This window comes from Phytophthora infestans, genomic scaffold (genome assembly GCF_000142945.1).
Source record: "Phytophthora infestans T30-4 supercont1.4 genomic scaffold, whole genome shotgun sequence".
NCBI lineage: Eukaryota > Oomycota > Peronosporomycetes > Peronosporales > Peronosporaceae > Phytophthora > Phytophthora infestans.
Genome location: NW_003303755.1, coordinates 4,172,094 through 4,190,852, shown reverse-complemented (window position 1 = coordinate 4,190,852; position 18,759 = coordinate 4,172,094). Strand labels below are relative to the sequence as shown.

Below are 18,759 nucleotides of genomic sequence, written 5' to 3'. Positions count from 1 at the left end.
ACTCACAGGCCGCTTTCCGGTGTTGATGCCAACAGCGCCAAACGCCTTCTGAAGCTTCTTCTTCCATTTCTGGCTTCATGTAGACTCCAATCTTGGAGCGACATCGTCGATGAGTAGGAGCGACAAGAAGCTCTAAGAAGAGGTCAGCCCCAGAGCTCTCCTCGGGAGGCCAATACCCTCTTGAGTTGATGGCAGCTCCCTGGCTGACGGGTGCCGCCACCGAACCCCCACGCACACGCTGGGCAGCTTGGAAATCCTCCTGCTGCTGGTCGAGGTCATTCGAGACCTCCCGGGGCTCAACAATGGCACCCTCCTCTTCCTCTTCTTCCTCCTTCTCCTCCTCTTCATCCGAGGAGCCGAAGAGACTCTGATAGGAGCGTCGAGTCTCCTTCTCCTCGCGGAGTGGAGACTTAGAGGCGGTACGCTTCTTTGAGGGCTTGGCGCCTTCGGCTTTAGAGGCCTTAGCGCGCGCAAGACCCTCGGCAAGCGAGAGACGTTTGCGAGGACTCCCTTCCTCATCGCCACCGGCTTTGGGAGTGCCCTTAGCCTTAACGGCCGGACTCTCAGAGCGCACAGAGGTCCTGGGACTGTGATCACCGTGATCACTAGCGGACGACTGCACGCTGTCTTCTTTGTGCTCACTGGGCACTGGGCTGTGCCCTCCCACAGAGCCCGCAGGAGCATCATGAGTGCTCTCGGACTCGGCATCGTCCTCACTGCCCGAGTTGAACTCATGTTCTACGAACCGAGGGTTCGGACGATTGTCTGAAGACGAGGGCGACGGACTGCGGCGCCTGCTTGCGCGCTTGTCCGCAGCCGCGTCACCCGAGGATCCGATCGCCTCGGAGGCCACCTGAGTAGCCTCCTTGAGTGCAGAGCCTTTGCCGTGAGGCTTAGTGCTCTTGGCCTGCGCCTTACCGGCTGCAGCCTTGGAGCGTGTCTTAGCACCGCTCTTAGCAGTGCCACGAGGCATGTTAACGGTCGAAGTGGAGACCTTGACGAAGAGCGCACAGGTTGCTGCTCGAGGCTCTAACTGTAAAGTGAGCCTCCGCCGCGCTCGCGCGGCCGAGTCGATGGTTTTCGACTTTGAGAATGAGAGTTTGTGACGAACATCTCTTCATTCTGATTGGTCGGTAAACCGAACCTAAGTGGGGGAGGATGTAACGGGGTACGTAGCACTAAGTGTACCCTGGTTACATGAAGTGTGACACTTCACACTTCAGGAGTATGACATGTCATACTCCGGGATATTTGGTACAAGGTACCAAGGTCATTCAAAACCAACCATTGGTTAAATGACATTGCATTTCTATAGGTAACTGATAGTTTGTATTAACCACAAACTTAACCTACCTATAAATATACTCAGTTTACAATCTACCTTATTTAGGTCACTTCGCTCTCTTTAATTAAAGAGGGGACCTGTGAACTGCCGTTCACTGAGAGTTTGTATACTCTCGGAAGATAACTTCCTCTAGCGCAAGGTGCTGTGTGACCCCGTCACATGCAGGCTTATGGCGAGAACACGTAATGGCTAAGAAAACATGAGCGGAAGTTCCAGCTTGTGACGTGTAAACTAAGAGACCCTGGTCCCCATGCCCAGGCCCTGGGCATGCCCTGTGCAGTAGTGCTAGCACCTCTCAAGCCAGGAGGCGATGCGCTTACTCTCTTCCTGCGCTTCAGTGTTGCGAGCCTGTGTATATCATGAAAAGACTGCAGCATCTGCTGTAGTGTAATGTTTATGAAGATAGACGCTGTACTATAGCGTCGATCTAGCATTACAGCTTCGAAAAGGTGCTGAATCCTGCTATCACATGCAGACTGTAGGCGCTCGCTATGGATCCTTATACCCCCTAACGACACTGTTGTGTTTCCGAGCGCAGATCGCTGTCGAAGGCGCCATTCGTGTCTTCAGCAACTTCCTTCTTCTCTGCATTTCTTTCTCAAATAATCCGTCGCTGTATAGAAGAAATAGGTGCGGCACCTATTTCTTTTAAGCTGTAATGCTAGATCGACCTTGTACTACAGCGTCTGTCATTATAAACATAGCATTACAGCGGCCGCAGCTCTTTTCAGTACACACACATGCTCGCAAGACGGAGCGCTGGAAGGGAAGAAGCGCATAGCCTCCTGGCTCGTGCTTTACTAGCCCTACTGCACGGCCAGGGACCTTCTGCTCATGCTTTCGTCGCCAATGCGTGCCCTAGTCATAAGCCTACACCTTGACGCCCTCTGGATGTAAGGCTATGATTTAGCACTTCCGCGTGAGCATGGCACCACGCTCGGCGCAGGGCCTCAGGCCCTCACGTCGCGCACTAATTTGAGATCATTCTTCAGATACAATCTATCATAGGGGTTTGTATGGAATTAGATAGATTTATTAGAATAAGTTATTGTGGCGCTTGGACATCCTGACGATTTATTTGCCTTCATTTTCTCAAGAGGAGAACAAATCGGCAGTCAAAATATAGATCGCTTTACTATTTGGACAGCGCTCTAAGAGCGCCCAATTACAGCACCAACAAGTTACTGCAGTCTGTCCAAGTGGACACCAGATGCCTTGACGGGTAAACCGGTCTCGCCATTGAAGATGTGATAATAATCTTCCACCAGTCGTGCCAAAGAAGCCCGGGCCCTGGCCTTCGAGTCACTTAAAGCAACCTTAATCTGAACGAGGTCCACATCCGACTTATGGCTGCTGTGGCGTCGTCGTCGATGGCGACCGTGGCGTGGAACTTTGTTACCCACGTCTAGGGATGTCGTGATGTCGACATCCGAGGCACTCGAGGCCTCGAGTAAACTGACAATTGGTGCCAACCGCCTTGAGATGTCCGACAGATCATTGGTGAGCCATGTCTCCACCTGTGTCAGGACACGGGGCGCCCGCAAGGGCTTCCAGGATACCGAAGAAACTGGCAGATGCTCGGGAGGCATCGACGTATAAACGACTCCGAGGAAGCTTCGATGGTGGCGGCGCTGGCCAACGTTGGTCCACAAACGTGTAGCATAGTCCGCAGACAGCTGCAGTTGTCACGAATATTGGTAATAGCGTGTCCAAGGTGGGTAATATAGCTCCATACACGGTCGTCCAGACCTTAACCAAAGAAGAGGGCATTGGTCAAGCTTCTGGTGGGGGTAGCACAGTGCCACACGCGGTCGCCCAAACCTTAACTGAAGAGGAAAACGTCGGATACGCCTTCTGTGTGTAGAACACAGTGCCACACGAGGTCACTCAGACCATAACTAAGAAGGAAGACCGCGGGGTGCGCTTCCTGTATGGGTAACATAGTTCCACACGGGGTTTGTGCTTCTCGAGAAATGGCATGCTCAGGATCAAATTGTAGGGATCCAGGTCGAGCACAGTAAACTATTCGGGGCTGTCGAAATTTCCGAACTTGGCCGCCAGACTCATCTGGAAGCTGTGGACAATGATCACCTTCCCGTCGGCCGAAAGTTTAGGATCGAGTCAGTTTGCGCTGCCGTTGCCTACAGCGCTATCACTTCGTAGTCAGGGTGCTTGCGTAGAGCATGTTGCATGAGGTTTGTGTAGCCATTTCGGTGCGTTTGCTTTCGCACCTTACCACATCGGCAGCGGAAATATTCGACGATCACCTCGTTGTGATGGTCCAGGCAGGGGCGGGAGTAGAAGACCATTACTTGGGCATTGGAGTAGGTTGACCTGGGAGGGCGGGCTACACGAACCATGGCTGAAAAGGGATTCGGTGTGTCTGCTTGTCGGGTTGTGCTAGAAAGGAGAAGTGAGAGGTAGGTTGGAGATCGATAGAGTTCTCGACAAAACATACCTTTCAAAATGGTTGTCTGGCGAGTAAGTAATTTTTAAGACACTTAAAATAAGTAATGCAATAAAAAAAAATTCAAATTTTTTTTATTACATTCAGGTTTTTTAGTAGATAATTTACTATTATCTATGTAAATAATGTTAATGACAATGCTATTTTTGGAGGCCCTGGAGTCAAGATGTAATCAAATGTGTTTTCCTCTTTGCTGTAATTGTAGGTACTGTATCATAGTAACTTAATTATCCGACGTGCTCTTCCATTGAAACCGAACGTCATTTGTTCTTTGACTGCCGCCGGGTTGCAGCTCTTTGGCATCTCATTCGTGCGGATTGGAACAAGCTCACTGTCCACACTTCGTGGGACATCATATGTGTAGCAAGCGACCCCGAGTGGACGACTCGTGTACGGAACAAGGCACAAGAGTTTACCGCGTTGTGGACGCTCATGCGTAGCATCAAACTGCATACAATTTGGACGACTCGGAACAAACATATTTTCGAAGCCGGACCTCCGCTGCAAGCGACAACGGCGGTGTATCGAGTTTGCTCCATTTTTAGTGCACATTTTCGGGCACTGCACCGAGACTCCGGGCCTACAGGACGTTCACGGCTGAATGCATGCCTCCAACAATTTCCCCAACGCTCACGCTTGGGACGATTTATTGTGTCTAACCCTCGGCTTTTCAATCGTCGCCGTCCTGGATCAAAATGGCCTACTTCAGGCCTCTGTGGATTCTTCCGCTTCGGCGTAACGTTATTTATCCTAATTACCTAGCAAGTTCGTTTTGTAGTTAATGCCCGCTCACTCAATATAACTTTCCTCCTAGTAACTTAATTATCAATTGGGTGATCAAAGTTGAAGTGTCAATCCGAAAAGCAACAATTTCTCATCACGGAAATGGCGCGAAAACGAATGAAAGTTCCCTCTGGGGAGCGCTCGACGTTGTCACCGACTCAGCGCTCGACGTTGATTGAGGTGGTCAGCGGAGCATTGGATAACGGGGCGCAGATTCCGTGGCGCAACATGGTCGAGAGTTCTGAGTTCGCCAATCTCACGTACGCTACCCTGCGTCGCGAGGGGAAAGCGGTGCTACGCCAGCTCCGCCAGCAAGGAAAGGTACCCATACAAGCACAGAGCGGGCCAGTCAATCGACGGGCTGACGAAGCAGAGCAAGCACTCACGGAGCCGAAGTCATTTGAAGACAACGAGCACGTCAATGAACTGGAAGCGCTGGTTGTCCAAAAGGACGATATCATCGCAGACAGGAATAGGCAAATTAAGGCACTCAAGCAGGAGCTCAACGCTGTGGTCAGTGAAGCAGGCGAGCAATTTCTTGAGGGCGAAAAGTCGCAGAAGTAGGTGGAATCTCTTCATCATTGCATCAGCGAGCTTAGTGCGATTATAGCCGGCAAGGATGTGCTACTGGCAGAGGCAAGTGCACACTACGATAAGCTGAAGGAACGCATTCGCCAGCTTGTGTCTGAATCTTAAACATCTACTGCAGCAACCTGTCTGTCCGTCACACTAAATTGTCGTGCCTGTCACGCTTTTCCGGAAAAATCATTGGATAAAATAATTTAAATATTCCTACTGGCTGCCGAGCGCAGCGAAGGTGGCTTCAATTGGTTAAAACTAGAATGTGTAGTTGACATCAATAAATACATGTGTTTCCCAGTTTACATATGGGGATTTGCACAAAGTCCGAAGGCGGCATCGTTTAAATATTAAATACTTTTTCATAATGCATGTTGTTATTGATATTTGAATACTACAGTACACGGAGGGCAGGGTGCTTAGCGTACACGTAAGCATGCGTGTTTCCGAGGACATGGTTTAAGTATACTAAATACTCTGTACTCAGTAGGATCTGTGTGTTACACTGACTAAAATGAAATTTCATTTTTTTTACTGCAAAAATATTAGCATTAATAAGTTATCTGAGTGGGTTTCTGGTATTGCTAAATCGTACATGTTACATGTACAGCAGTAGCCGGTCGTGTAGACTGGCCGTAAGAACAAAACTGTGCTTATAAACGTTGTCACTTGATCCACAAAGATATATAGTGTTAGATTGACGTGTGAACAAAAAGAAGTTATATGTGCTGATGACAATTACTACACGTACTGTAAGCGAATTGAACTTGACCATTGTTTCCTTAGCGTTTTTTTAGACAACAAAATTCTGATACTTCTTAATAGGTAGACGCGTTGCCGACAAGGGCGTAGAATAAGGTTTTATATGCAGTGGTAAGATAACAGCACAACATGAGAGGTGTCAATTTTGGTTATTATAAGTAGGCCCGTAAAGAAACGTTAATCAACTTAGAGCCTAATCTACGTTTAACCATCCTGGAATCATCAATTAAGTATCAAATAAAAATACCGCCGTCAACAACAAACAAAGCAAGGCGTCTTGCGACGCATGGTTATATTCAAAGGCTATAACCATAACAGGCACAGATTGGAGTGTCTAATGACTAATTCTAAATCAGCACAAAATGAACACACTTCAAGGCATAAAAAAATGCTACAGCTTGAATATTTTTATTAAATATTCAAACTGTAACACTTTTAATTTTCTTTCAAAGTAGCGAGTTTGGTTTGCGAAGTGGTTAATAGGCAGTTTATTACAAGCTTAACCAGGCAGTACAAGCGGGTATTTGATGCAAGCTGGACAGATATTCTTTGCATTGATGCAATCTAGGTTTCAGAAACGGCCCGTGAAATCGAGCACGACGCTAAACTAAATATTTTATTTAGCGGTTTCAGACTAAAGTGCAGGTGCTTCTGGGTGGAAGATTAAGGTACAGTGATAGCCAACAACAATAAAGAGACTTTGCCAAGATCACTAGCGTAATCGTTTATGAGCATGGTAAGTATGATGCTAGGGGCTCAGTCTTTTGTACCGGTAGAAATATTTACACGGCTTACTGAAAACTCAGCATTTTGTAGCAAATGAAACGCAGATTTATGAAATTAAAGAAGTCGATTTACGTACATATGAGACTCAGAGGATTTGGACTAATTATCCCGCCGAAGCGAAGCGAAGGCGGGAAGGCAAAAATCTGGAGTAAAACCGAAATTACCGCCGCGTAGCGGCGGCGCTCGGCTAGTAGACAGCAATTTGGGAGGCTACGCGTTTCAAGTGAAGTGGTAAAGTATTTTTTTCTACGTGTAGTAATCGAGTACCAGTGCGGTGCAGTTCATCCCATTTAGTTTTGCTTTGATGAGATCCCACCAGCGAGTGTGTTATTATGATGGTAACACGTTCACATTACCAAGTGCCGTTTACCTGTTTAGTGACAGGAAGGTTGATCTGGTTTGGGGACTTTATTCGGTAAAGCACAGGAGTCAGGACAACAGAGAAGTGACAACACAGTCGCACAGTCTTCATAGATCTCCCAGAATATCCGCTTCGAGATCATCCAACTGCAATCAGCACAGCACGAGACAATTAGAGTACATTCGAACAGCTCTGAAGATTAAATACTAACGAACCTCTTCATCGTCCCCTTCTTCATCGTCAGCCGTTCCATTAGCCTGCTCAGAAGTCACTCGCATTCGCTTCTCGCCAGGCCTCGTTGTTGTGGTAGGATCTGACTCCAGAGGCCGTTTACTCTCTTTCTTTACCCGTCGAGAGAAAAGCTGGTCCTTGATATTCTTCGACGAGTGCTTGCGCTTTTGTTCCTCCTCGTTTTCACGCTCCTCCGCCTCCATGAGTCGCATAAATGCATCATCCATATCCTGTTTACACCAACCAATCTCGTTAACAAATGAGTGAATAAAAGAATACGATACGCCCCAGATTACCAGATTACCTTAGGTGAAGAAGCTGGTGTTTGCTTCGTCTCTTCAGCTTTGTTGGTCTTGATGCTGACACGAGAAGGTTCACGCTTTGTTGCCTTAATTTTTGACAGGAAATCAAATGTGCCTCCAGTAGCCACAACGCCCGTTGCAACAGCACCAGTGGCACCAATAGCACCAGACGGTCTACGCGTTACTCGAGACCTCCTCACCATCTTAGACTTGCGCACCACGCTGTCTTCACTAGGAGGGTTTCCGGAGTCGTCCATAACGTTTGCAAAAGAGACTTGCTTGACCCGTTTCGCATCCCCCACTTCTCGCTTGACCAGGATACCAGTAACCGGCTTCGCCTCAGCAGCAGAGACAGCAGGTGAGGCTGACTGGCTGCCGTCAACACCATCGCTAGCATCTGTCGAAGGTGCGTTTGTAGACGGTGTCTCTGCTCCAGAAGGCACGCAAGCTTCCTCTGTCTTCTTCTCAGGTTCTTTCTTTGTGTGCTTTGCCTTCCATTCGTCCGCAAGGAAATCTTTCTCGGAGACTCGAGACCACGAGCGAGCACACTTCAAGATCCATTCAGGAGTCACTATGAGCACGCCGGGTATCTTCTTCGCCTACATTCAGCACATTTAACAGTGTCAAGATGCAGCTATCGCTTGTAGACCAAGGGACCCCACTCACCTGAACGTGCTTTTGAGTTCCTAGTCGCTCTGGGTGAATCACTAAATGTGTCAACGGAAAGTCCTTTAGCGTCATACTGGGAGTAGCACCCAAATCCACCGCAAGACGCCAAAGGTAATGGGATTCGTAGCTTTGGGGGCCAACGATGGGAAATACTCCGCTAAAAACAATACTGCAGCCTCGTAAGACTGCGCGTTTTTGCTTAAGATTTAACACATCGTTAGATACACGCAGCACTTTTACGATAGCAGAACTAATAACCCACCGCGCTTAGAATCCCTTTGACGTCGCGGCCGTGACCACCCATCTGCTCTTCTGCAGTAGTGCCTCGCATTCCTGTTTCATGCCCCGCATAAAACGCTTCATGTACATGCTAAAGAGCAGAAGAACAAGAGTGAGTTTCAACTGGACGATATGTCCATTGCAGCACCAAAGCCGTACCCTGAGGACTGTAGTTGACTGTGCGAGATGGCTGTCCTCACTAGCCTCGGCTTCCGAATCCTCCATGCCTGCCACACCTCGTCCAGACGCGTTGTTGATCTCAGAAGTGCACTTGAAATAGTGATACGGCTCGATTAGGAAGACATTGCCTTCGTTCTCCTTCCACACATCGATCCGATCGTCCAGAACCAGGATCATGGAGTCGTCACAAGACGGGAAGAGCAGCTTCAGTGACTTATGAAGCATGTCCGGGGTGTCCGTGCGTGCCACAATACGGTTCTTGAAGTAAGTTTCATCGGGATCAATAATGTTGACAATTTTCTCCGCGTACAGCCGTGTGCCGTGCGTGTAAATGAACAAATCGTACAGCACTGATAGCTCCGTCAAAAACTCGGTCAGCCCAGGTCGTAACTTCACCACGTGCTGTTGAGCAAGCCCCGGAATAAAAAAGAAGTGGATGTCCTCTGCTAGAATAACGCCACACATTCACTAAAATCTACAAAGTCACATGCTAAGGTCAGTTACGGTACCTGTCTGCTTGATTTCGCTCACAACGTCGTCGACACGCACCGCGTGCAGTAGCGTGTGGTCCAGATCAAGCACCAACGACAATTTCTTCGCACCAAGCTGACGTCTAATGTTGTCCGAGTCGAATTTTTCTAGCCAGCACGACAGAGCCAGAGTAAGCCATCAACAACACGAGTAAACAACCAGTTTCTCATCAGCGTACTCGCTTCCTCGACATTAAGTCGTATAACTTGGCCATGCGAGACCACATTGACACTCTCCATATCTTCGTTTTCCTCGTCGTCATCTACAACCGCCAGACACATCAAACATGTGCGGCCATTGCGTAGAGGGTGAATACAGTACTCCACGAAGGCCACGGTCCTCATTACAGTCCCTTCAGCCTCCTCTTTATCGCCCATAAGGCCGTCCGACTGCTCCTTGGTCAGGATGTACAGTCTCCCCTTGCACGGGGCCTGTACCGGTCTCTGATTGCCTTCTTCCAGCCGCCCAGCCGTAGCAAGCCTTTGTCCCGCATCCACTTCAGCTCCAGCAGCTACGACCCACTCAATCGAGTCCCACAGCGCCGCATCGCAGCTGACAGCCTTGCGTCGGATGTGTGAGCGATCTTCTTGCTGTTCTCGCTGCTTACTCACGTCATCCTTCTTGACGTTCCTTTTAGCGCCCCGGACTGCCACTTTCAATTCCCCAGAGGAAGAAACTGCCGCCTCAACTACATCGATCTCCTGTTTCTTAATTTTTTCTTCCATTTTTACGCCGTTGGAGGCTGTTTCCACCTTAACGCGGCCGTTCTCCTCCTGCTTTACCTTGCGCGTCTCGAGCTCCTCTTCCTTCACGAGTGCAGCGCCTTCCGACTCCGCTTTCACGCTGTCCTTGTTCTCCTCCTTCTCCACTTTAACCTGCGTGTCGTCTGAGCTCTCCTCCGCCTTGATGTTCGCTGTATCCTCGCGCTTCACGCCGTTCGATGCCATCACCCGAGATAGTCAATGGCGGATTGGGTGTTATTGTGAGGGCCCACTATTAAAGTTCACTCAAAATATTTAGAAACTTATTTAAGCTAAGTCAAATGTTCCGACTGAAATACAGGGCCGTGCACGAAACGACGCGAGTTGCAGTTGAAGATGCCGCCGGCGTTGGAGGAGAAGGACGGAGGCGTTGAGGTCACACGAGGACCGGAATGCGTCGACAAAGTGTGGGATGAACAAGTCGATGGTGCTTGGGCTCCTGGTAAAGCGCCAGTGAGTCTGCTCACGACGTTCCTGAAGTGCGTTCAGGAGCGAAACAGCGTCGGAGCGGAACGCGCTGCACAAGAAAGTAAGAGAAGCCGATGATTGCAATGAATTGTGCACTTTGTGATAATGGAAGTATTTCTGACTCGATATGGATCGCAGTTTTGAAGGCAGAGCCCAACAACCGTCTTGTGCGGGATCTGCTGGAGGTTATGAAGCAGCACGATGCCATGGGTACAGCATCTAATGAAGAGCTCATAAGGTGCAAGAGCTTATTTTGTGATCTGACAATCATGTAGCAACAGAAGCGGAAGAGGAAGGATCGGATGAAAGTGACAAGGAAGGCGATGGAGATGAGGAGGATGACTCTGATAATAGCTCAGAAGGAGACGATGGTAATGGCGACGAGGACGAGGACGACGAACCTGACGAGGTCATTGGAGCTGACGCAAAGAACAACGACTGATTCAACTTAGCAACAAGAGTTTGCACACTACCCGTAACCTATCAGCTCACACCTCATTCGACCTCGTACTATTCTATCCTACAGTTCATATATCTCACGTTTCTTTCGCGTGAGCTGATCACACAAAAATCAATGCCACAACTGCGGCAGCAATACAGGCAATCAGCGGACCACACCATCGGCCCCACCACAGCTGACTGATCCCGCACAAGAAGCTGTGGCTACTGGACGCATAATTCTGCTTCTCGAACAACGGTGATTTCTCGGATGCCTTTGTCTTCCGTTGATTCGCATCCCGAGCCGCGACTATTGCTGCTTGCAGTCGGTCCTTAATGATCACCAGTTCGTTAGCGTTTCGAGCCTTCGAAAGTGTTTCGATCTCTTTAATCGTATACAAGGCTTCCGCGAGCTTTCCCAACCGGATTCGCACCACACAGAGCCCGACAAGCGACTCATACAAGCGGTCACTATTTGAGGCATGACGGAGCAGCTCCACACTCTCCTCCAAAGCCTCTGCAGCGCCAGAAAGATCGCCTCGAGCAGCTCTCCATCGCCCGATCTTCGGTAATAACACGACAAGCTGTGCTGTTGCTGTCTCGTCTTCTTCGTGAAGTACATCAACAGCTTCTTCGAGATAGTTTCGGACTTCCTCATCGTCTTCCTCGTCGTCGATGCAAATATCCATCAGCTTGAGTAGTGCAGTGCCTCGCAACTGCAGCCGGCAAGAAGGGTCTGCACCACCAGGAACCTCCAGGTCGCGTACCAATCTCGCCAGTAGATCCTTTACATCTCCTCGATCAGCTGAGCTCTGATTAGCCGCCATGTCCACTTTAGCCAGCGCCAGCTTCATAAAAACTGTAGCATCAGCACTTGACAGTTTTCCAATATTGACACAATCAGTAAGAGCTACAGCTCGCAGCATCTTGGAACGGCCTTCCTCGCCCCCAGCTCCTCCATTTTCTTTCAGGAAGTTAAAAAGCACTTCTGCCGCCCGAACATGACCACAAATCCGCCGTTTTCCGTCAAAATACTCCAGACTTTGCCAAAGCTGGGATTCCCGATGTTGGCCTTTGAACAAGTCACTTTCAGTAGCACAGACATTCGTTTCTGGGTCCAACAAGTCCAATCGTGCCAATAACATTTTTTCCAGTAAGTCCGTAATGGTCAAATCGTTTGCCACTTTCTCTGCTTCCAAAATCGATGCGTCAAGTGTCTCCATGGCCTTTTCAACCTCGTTGTTCTTGGTGTAGGCCTTGCTTAGCCAATATGCGCAATTTAACGCAATGTCCAACTGGGTTTTTAAAGCATTCAGCGCCACACTGTGTCCCTTTTCCAACTGTTCCTCTGCTTGTGCGTACCTTCCCATAGTGTAGCAAATGCGACCACCGTTCAGATACATCATTGCCTCGCGATCTTTCCGTTCTGGACACAATGGTAACAGCTTAATCTGGTCATCGATCACCGACAACGCTGAGCTGTAGTCCCGCTTGCGCGAATAGCATCCTGCCAGACTGTCCAGGATATCGTACACCCTTTCATTCTGTGCAGTCGTGGGCTTATCCCCACACCGAGTCAGCAACATGGTCCGCTTATAATGCTCAATCGCTTTGGCGTCGTCCTTCATCTTCACGTAGATAGCAGCCAGATTTCCATGAATTAGCCCCGTGAGCTCCGTCTTCTGAAGCATCTGGCTCTCCCTTAACGCATTGACACACGCTTCCACCGCTGCTTTGTAGTTTCCAGCTTGGAAGAGCTTCATCGACGTGGCTAAGAGCTGTTTGACTCTCTGTTCCGCTTGCAACGCCGTCTGCAACTCCTTGTAGTCATTTTGGATAGTTTCGTCATCGGGATTCAGCTCTAAAGCTCGACGGAAGTCCTGCTGTGCAGGCTGATACGCTCCTAGCCTCAGATAGGCAAAGCCTCGGAAGTAATAGGCTCGAGCAAGTATCGCGTTCTCCCTGTGCTGCTCCGCAGACGGAATATTCTTCGCCCCCTGAGCTTCTTGGAGCTCTGAGAACACGTTCATCGTCTCCGCCGCCTCCATCACGACGCTGCTCCACCGCTTAGCCTTACTCATCGCCGCTAGAGCATTCATATGGCAGGAGACCACGAGGTCCCTCTGCTGTAGCAGCGTCACTTGTGAGCGCGTAAGATGCATGAGAAGCTCCCGATAAAGCGTCAGCGCCTTGTCGAACTGTTTGGACAGCAACAGTTCGTCTGCCTGCTGCTTCATGCCCAGCGTCACGTTCTGTAGACGCGCCTGGGCGCCGACGTCGACGTCCATGTCTTCCTCGTCGGTCACGTCGCCGCTCTTGCCCGCCATCGTATCGCTTCTCGCACAATAATAGTTTTGTGCGTGATTTTGGCAAAGCGACGAAGGAAAACGTAGAAATTATGTAAGCATTGTGTAAATAATTTATTCAAAGTTGGTTTTGTTTCCTGAGACCGGCCTCTTTCGGCAGCTGATCTTTAGCTGGGAATTCATCTGGGTGCTTCTGTTGGTGTCGAGAACGACGAATACCTAGGCGATGCGCAGCCTCCTCGATCTTTTGGAAGCCACCGGTGCGGATGTTCAGATCTTCGCAGCGTCGAAGCACAATCACGCATTTGGAGCGACCGAGCATTGTCGCGTCAGAAGATGATGTTGCTGCTTTGTGGAGTGGGGCAAACGCTGAAGTTGAACACTGCATCTCCCCTTTCGTGGTGCTGCTACATGTTTTGTAGTTTTTGCAGTAGTCATCGCATTCGTCGTCTTGGTTTGATCGACGTTGGTGCGGGCCAGCAGGCGAGTGCAGAACCAATTTTCCTTTGCTCATACAGGTCCTTGCGAGTTGCTGCGGACAGCGAAGCGGGATCGATCGATCGGTGCGATCCATCGAACGGACGAGCCGCGCGTACAGTAGACTACGACAGCCCGACAAAAAAAACTGCAATCCACCGATGAAGCCATGTGACGAGTCTGTTTTGGGACGCTTCAATTGGTAGTAAATTTGGATTTGATGATCTTATAACTTTTATTTAAAATAGCCTGTCTATAGCAATCTTGCCCTCAAATTCGTATATTCGATGCCTCCCAACCAATCGACCTCAAAAGGGGAGCACAATAAACACAGCAGAGCACCAAGCCAAGCATGCCGGCCTTCCAGCAGCAGACGATCGTGGACTTCGTGACGGCAGATAATGCTTCGGCCACGCAGCAGCAGCTGCAGGCCGTGCACAACAGCCGCGGCTTCTGTGAGGAGGCCAGTGTGAAGGTCTTGGAGACGTACCTGGCCGAGCAGCTGCAGAGCAAGACCGTGGACATCGACGCCAACTTGGCGCTGCTCAAGCTGTACCAGGTGTACCCGGCCACCACCAACGCCGAGAATGTGGCCAAGGTGCTGGTGAAGGGCGTAATGTCACTGCCCTCCACCTTCTTCACTGGTGCCTCTACTATGGTCCCGGAGAGCGTTCACGAGGTACGATAAGCTGCTTTTGAAGGGCATTGTCATTGCGTATTAATAATGAAGACAATGTTGGTATGTAACAGGACGCCAATGTGACGGCAGTGCTGCATACCGGTTTTATGCTTCAGTCATGCCTCTTCGAGGAGTTTTGGAAGGAGAGTGTGGCTTTTGCTGAGAAGGTGCCGGGCTTCCTGGAGTCGGTACGCGCCTACATTCTCACCGCTATCAGCCGCAGCCACAGTGCGATCTCCACGGAAGTCTTTAAGGCCAAACTTAATGTGTCTGACAAGGAAGTGGCCGAGATTGTCGCTGGTACGTAACAGCGTCATTCTCAGCTGTACCGTGTGAGTCCTGACAATATTTACTTTAACCATTGCAGCCGAGAAGTGGACTGTTGCCGACAACCTAATCCAGATCAACCCCAACGAGGACAACCAGATGCAGGCCAAGAAGGTCCAGGAGAACATCGAGTTTGAGGACGTGCTTAAGGTTATCCACACTCTTTCTAGATAGATTTGTTTAAAGCTGGTGGACAATGGCGGTTGGGTGGACAGAACTAGCAATTAGCGAAGGACAGGGGAGGCAGGACTCGAATTGAGTAGGCGCACATCGTGCTGCCATTTTGCATTTTATGTTGTCTTGAACACAGCTTTTTTTTTTCTCCCGTTTGAAAAATAACAAGAACATCGTGGACACAAATGAAAATCTATACACCGGGACAAGTCTTCAGCATCGTATTTCTGACCTAATCTAACTGCTGACATCCACCCCGACGGTGCCGTTCGACTGAGCAGCCATGAGCGAGTCCATCATACCCACCACACTCAGTACTTGCTTTTGCACGCGTAGCTCCTCGTTGAGCTTCTCGCGAAGCTTCACGAACAAGCTGTCAATAAGCATAGACTGGCTAAGCTTCGGTGCGTACAGGTCGCACATAATCGTGCAGACGTGGATGAGTAGCGACGCGTACTTGGGGTCGGTCACGTATTTGATTAGGAAAGCCAGAAGAGGCTCGAGCGATTCCTCGTCGCGTCCTCCCAGCGCACGCTTGAGTCCCACACGCAGGCGTAGCTCCTCCAGCATACTGGCAACAACGACAGGTGAACGTGTGTCCAGAGCCTCGTTCAAAGCCTTCTTGTAGTCGAATTTCCGAAGGGCACGGTCGTACGGCTGAATACGTTTGTGACGGGTGGTGGCCACAGTGTAGTCAGCAGCTGCTGGCTTTGCATTTTTGCCACGCAAAAAGTACTTGTAGCTGCCGCCACGAATGATAGCTTGACGGGTCTTGATGTCATTCTGCTCTGTGCGCTTCAAGGTGCGCCGACGTACAGCTAGAATACCGTCCACCGTACCAGCGAAAAGGTGCGAGTTTGTCGGCGACATACCGAAGGCGAGAACACCGCTCTTGTACTTAAATCCGTGTGCAAGTTCGTACGTCTTCAAGTCGTAAATTTTCAGGTGTCCATCGAGCGATCCAGACATGAGACGTGTGCCCGTGCCATCTAGCCCCAAGCTAGTGATGGTCTTCTGGTGGCTCGAGAACGAGTGAAGCATCCGTCCACCGCATAGAATGTCCCACACCTTGATAGTGTTGCCACCGGTCGACAGTAGCAGACTGCCACCCGGCATGACCATACACGCCTCAACTGGAGCACCGTGGTCCAGATTCATGGTGCTCTTAGACACCGTCTGGTCCGACGTGCGCAGGTCCCAGAGCTTAACAGTGTGGTCGTACGAGCCCGTTGCCCAAACGTTGTGGGATGACGGGTTGGCAGCCGACGAGCGCACATAGTCTGAGTGCTCTCCCAGCAGAGCAAGCGGCTTGCCTGTAGGCAGGTCCCAGTACCGGGCTGTCTTGTCATCAGAGCACGACAGCACGTGCACATTATCTGCTGAGAAGCGGGTGCTGCGGATAGCAGCAGTGTGACCCTTGAAGGACCGTAGAATAGAACGCGTGTTGATGTCCAGTACCTGAACGAAGGGAGCCTCTCCACCTGCCACCAGCAATTTGCCGTCTGATCGGAAGGTGCCGGAGTATACGACGTCGCGGAAACGGCTGAAGGTCTTAACAATTTCGTTGGTCGTGGTGCTGTATAGGTGGATACGCGTGGACGAGGTGATAGCTACTTGGTGCGGCGCTACTGGCGACACGTCGATGTGGGTGACGGGGCCGACCTGCTGTAGATCTTGGGGTGCATGAAACTTCTTCCAGTATGAGTTCTCGGCCGTCTCCACCTCGTTCGTAGCCGGGAACTGCTTCAGCACGAGCCGCTTGAACTCGCCGCTGGTCGCCATTGTGATCGCACGAACAGCGCTCAATAAACTCTGGTTCGCCCGGAGCCAGCCAAGCAATTTTCAATGTGAAACACCAGCCGTACACAAATTGCATAAAACTACTGTAGTACTACGTAGTACTTCCGGATTAAGTAGTACCCTGTATTGGCTTCAGAAACATCTACCTGTACTACTAGTAGTACTACAGGTAAAAAACACTACTACAGAAGAGGTTTACAGCTGATTTTTTTTAAATATTAGTAATAATAGATTTGTACTATTTTCCTTTATTACCAGCAGTGGTACTATTTCAAATGGTCTAGCTTAATTTCTTGCTAGTAACTAGTACTACCTCTACCGGTAGCTGTATTTCAAACTGTAGTAGTAATCACACGTACTTAAGTTTATTTACTGTAACGTTACACTTTAGTAAGACGCTCATTTGAGCCCTTCGAGCGACGAGCGAAACATGCCAGAGCCACGATGGCAGCAGCAGCGATCGCAACAAGCAAGCCAGCAATTGCCATGGTGCCGCTCCAGTCGATGGCTACATCCAGAAAAATGGTGCGGCATTGACCATACGGTGCACCATCGTAAATTGCACCTGCGGTTCCCGTAGCAAGGAACGAAGCACACCATTGTCCTGTTACTGCATTTCTCGGACACTTGCTCTCAGCCCAGGTGAGGATTCTGTCGTACTTAGTGTATTTTGTCGACATGTTGCAGGCCTCGCACACCGTCGATAGGCCTTCCACAGAGGTGTTAAGCTCGTCGCAGAGCGACACGATACCAGTTGTATTGGGCAACAAACCCACTAGTGAGGTCGAGGCGTTCGGAAAGAAGGTCGTGTAGGCTTCCTGTGCCGTAGCGTTGTTGCAATAGTAGTACCCTTCGGCGTAGCAGTACACCTCATTAAAGGTCTCTGCCAGCTTGCTCTCCTGGTCTTCAGCGGGGAACGTGGCCTCTTCCCAGTCATTCATCTTGGTCTTGAATGTGAAGGCTGTGCCAGCCAGGACACCGAACGCCGACATGGCAATGACCATAACAACAGAGTACAACAGGAGCAGCAAGCGGTTCTGGATGATGGCGCCTATGATTCCCACCAATGCCAGAGTTATAGCCGAAATTCCCAGTATCTGCACCATTGTCGTCGCCATGTCCGCAGCAGACTCGTAGTCTGTACCCACGAGAGCATCAGCCCAGCCGCTGCCCTCGAGCGTCGATTTAAAGCGGAGTAGCAGAGCGCCAGCTACAAGAAAGCCAATATTCACAAGGACCATAAGGCCACCGGCGACCGTGAGTTGAGGCATTATCACGAAAGCTTAGGTAAATATCGTCCAAGAGATCAAAGCTGCGGCTATGGTGTCCGAAGCGCCAAAACGGGGAATGATTTTCCGTACCGCCGTAGTCTACGGCGTAGAGTGATCAGCTTGCTCAAATCCCATGCAAAAGACAACAGTTTTGGCCAATCCAGGTCAAAAACGCCCGTATTTCAGCGAATCACACATGAAACTGCTGTCCGGCAACTTGACCTCGTTTTTTGGACTGTATAGTTGCAATTTTCCGGCTGCAATTTCCAAACGAACGTCAAAACTGAAGATGTTCTGCTGCGCACATGCATTTTAAAGTTGAGTACCAGTATTGATACCAAACTCCGAACAAATCACCCCACGTGCGGTGCCAAGGCCAGTGACAGTGTCACTGACACAGCGATGCCAGCGTTACGGTTAGTATTATAGGGTTTGCTTGTTGCCCGGCTATCCAGCAATGCATCAGACAGATAGTCACGGAAAACGTGTCGCTCTACGCTGCTCTCCTGCAAGACTCGCATTTCCACCACATGTTGCTCAAATTGACAGCGGGACAGATGTTCGCAATCCATAAAGTGCTGGCAGCGAGTCACTGGCTCAAAGCTATCTCTGTCGGCGGTAAATTCTTCATCATACCGCCGAAATGCCCATGTATCTCGGCTGATAATTTCACCCCCCCCCCCTAGCGAATAAAACGCCCTCACAATTGAGCGACGCGTTTTATCGAAATAGAACATGGAGATAATATTTTTTGAGCGACCACAACTTCTTCAGTTTTAAGTA

General features: G+C 49.8%; 6 protein-coding genes across 6 annotated transcripts; 2 read left to right on the top strand and 4 right to left on the bottom strand.

Moving 5' to 3' along the window:
* Window positions 1-6,946: 6,946 nt before the first annotated feature.
* Window positions 6,947-10,222, bottom strand: PITG_03959 (uncharacterized protein; the record flags this gene model as incomplete). Its single annotated transcript, XM_002906946.1, has 7 exons — window positions 6,947-7,229; window positions 7,299-7,544; window positions 7,619-8,164; window positions 8,548-8,655; window positions 8,724-9,094; window positions 9,254-9,382; window positions 9,454-10,222. The coding sequence occupies 7 exons, from the start codon at window positions 10,220-10,222 to the stop codon at window positions 7,191-7,193; spliced, it is 2,208 nt and encodes a 735-aa protein (XP_002906992.1).
* Window positions 10,223-10,609: 387 nt separating this feature from the next.
* Window positions 10,610-10,946, top strand: PITG_03958 (uncharacterized protein; the record flags this gene model as incomplete). The annotated part of the gene is made up of 3 exons (XM_002906945.1): window positions 10,610-10,615; window positions 10,651-10,714; window positions 10,780-10,946. 3 exons carry the CDS (start codon window positions 10,610-10,612, stop codon window positions 10,944-10,946), a joined length of 237 nt encoding a protein of 78 aa, XP_002906991.1.
* Window positions 10,947-11,252: 306 nt separating this feature from the next.
* Window positions 11,253-13,269, bottom strand: PITG_03957 (uncharacterized protein; the record flags this gene model as incomplete). The annotated part of the gene is made up of 2 exons (XM_002906944.1): window positions 11,253-11,258; window positions 11,377-13,269. 2 exons carry the CDS (start codon window positions 13,267-13,269, stop codon window positions 11,253-11,255), a joined length of 1,899 nt encoding a protein of 632 aa, XP_002906990.1.
* A 792-nt stretch (window positions 13,270-14,061) lies between these two features.
* Window positions 14,062-15,024, top strand: PITG_03956 (uncharacterized protein; the record flags this gene model as incomplete). Its single annotated transcript, XM_002906943.1, has 3 exons — window positions 14,062-14,404; window positions 14,476-14,704; window positions 14,772-15,024. The coding sequence occupies 3 exons, from the start codon at window positions 14,078-14,080 to the stop codon at window positions 14,903-14,905; spliced, it is 690 nt and encodes a 229-aa protein (XP_002906989.1).
* A 118-nt stretch (window positions 15,025-15,142) lies between these two features.
* On the bottom strand, window positions 15,143-16,687 carry PITG_03955 (U3 small nucleolar RNA-associated protein, putative; the record flags this gene model as incomplete). The annotated part of the gene is made up of 1 exon (XM_002906942.1): window positions 15,143-16,687. One exon carries the CDS (start codon window positions 16,685-16,687, stop codon window positions 15,143-15,145), a length of 1,545 nt encoding a protein of 514 aa, XP_002906988.1.
* Window positions 16,688-17,085: 398 nt separating this feature from the next.
* Window positions 17,086-18,080, bottom strand: PITG_03954 (uncharacterized protein; the record flags this gene model as incomplete). The annotated part of the gene is made up of 1 exon (XM_002906941.1): window positions 17,086-18,080. The coding sequence occupies one exon, from the start codon at window positions 17,974-17,976 to the stop codon at window positions 17,086-17,088; it is 891 nt and encodes a 296-aa protein (XP_002906987.1).
* Between the last annotated feature and the right edge of the window lie 679 nt (window positions 18,081-18,759).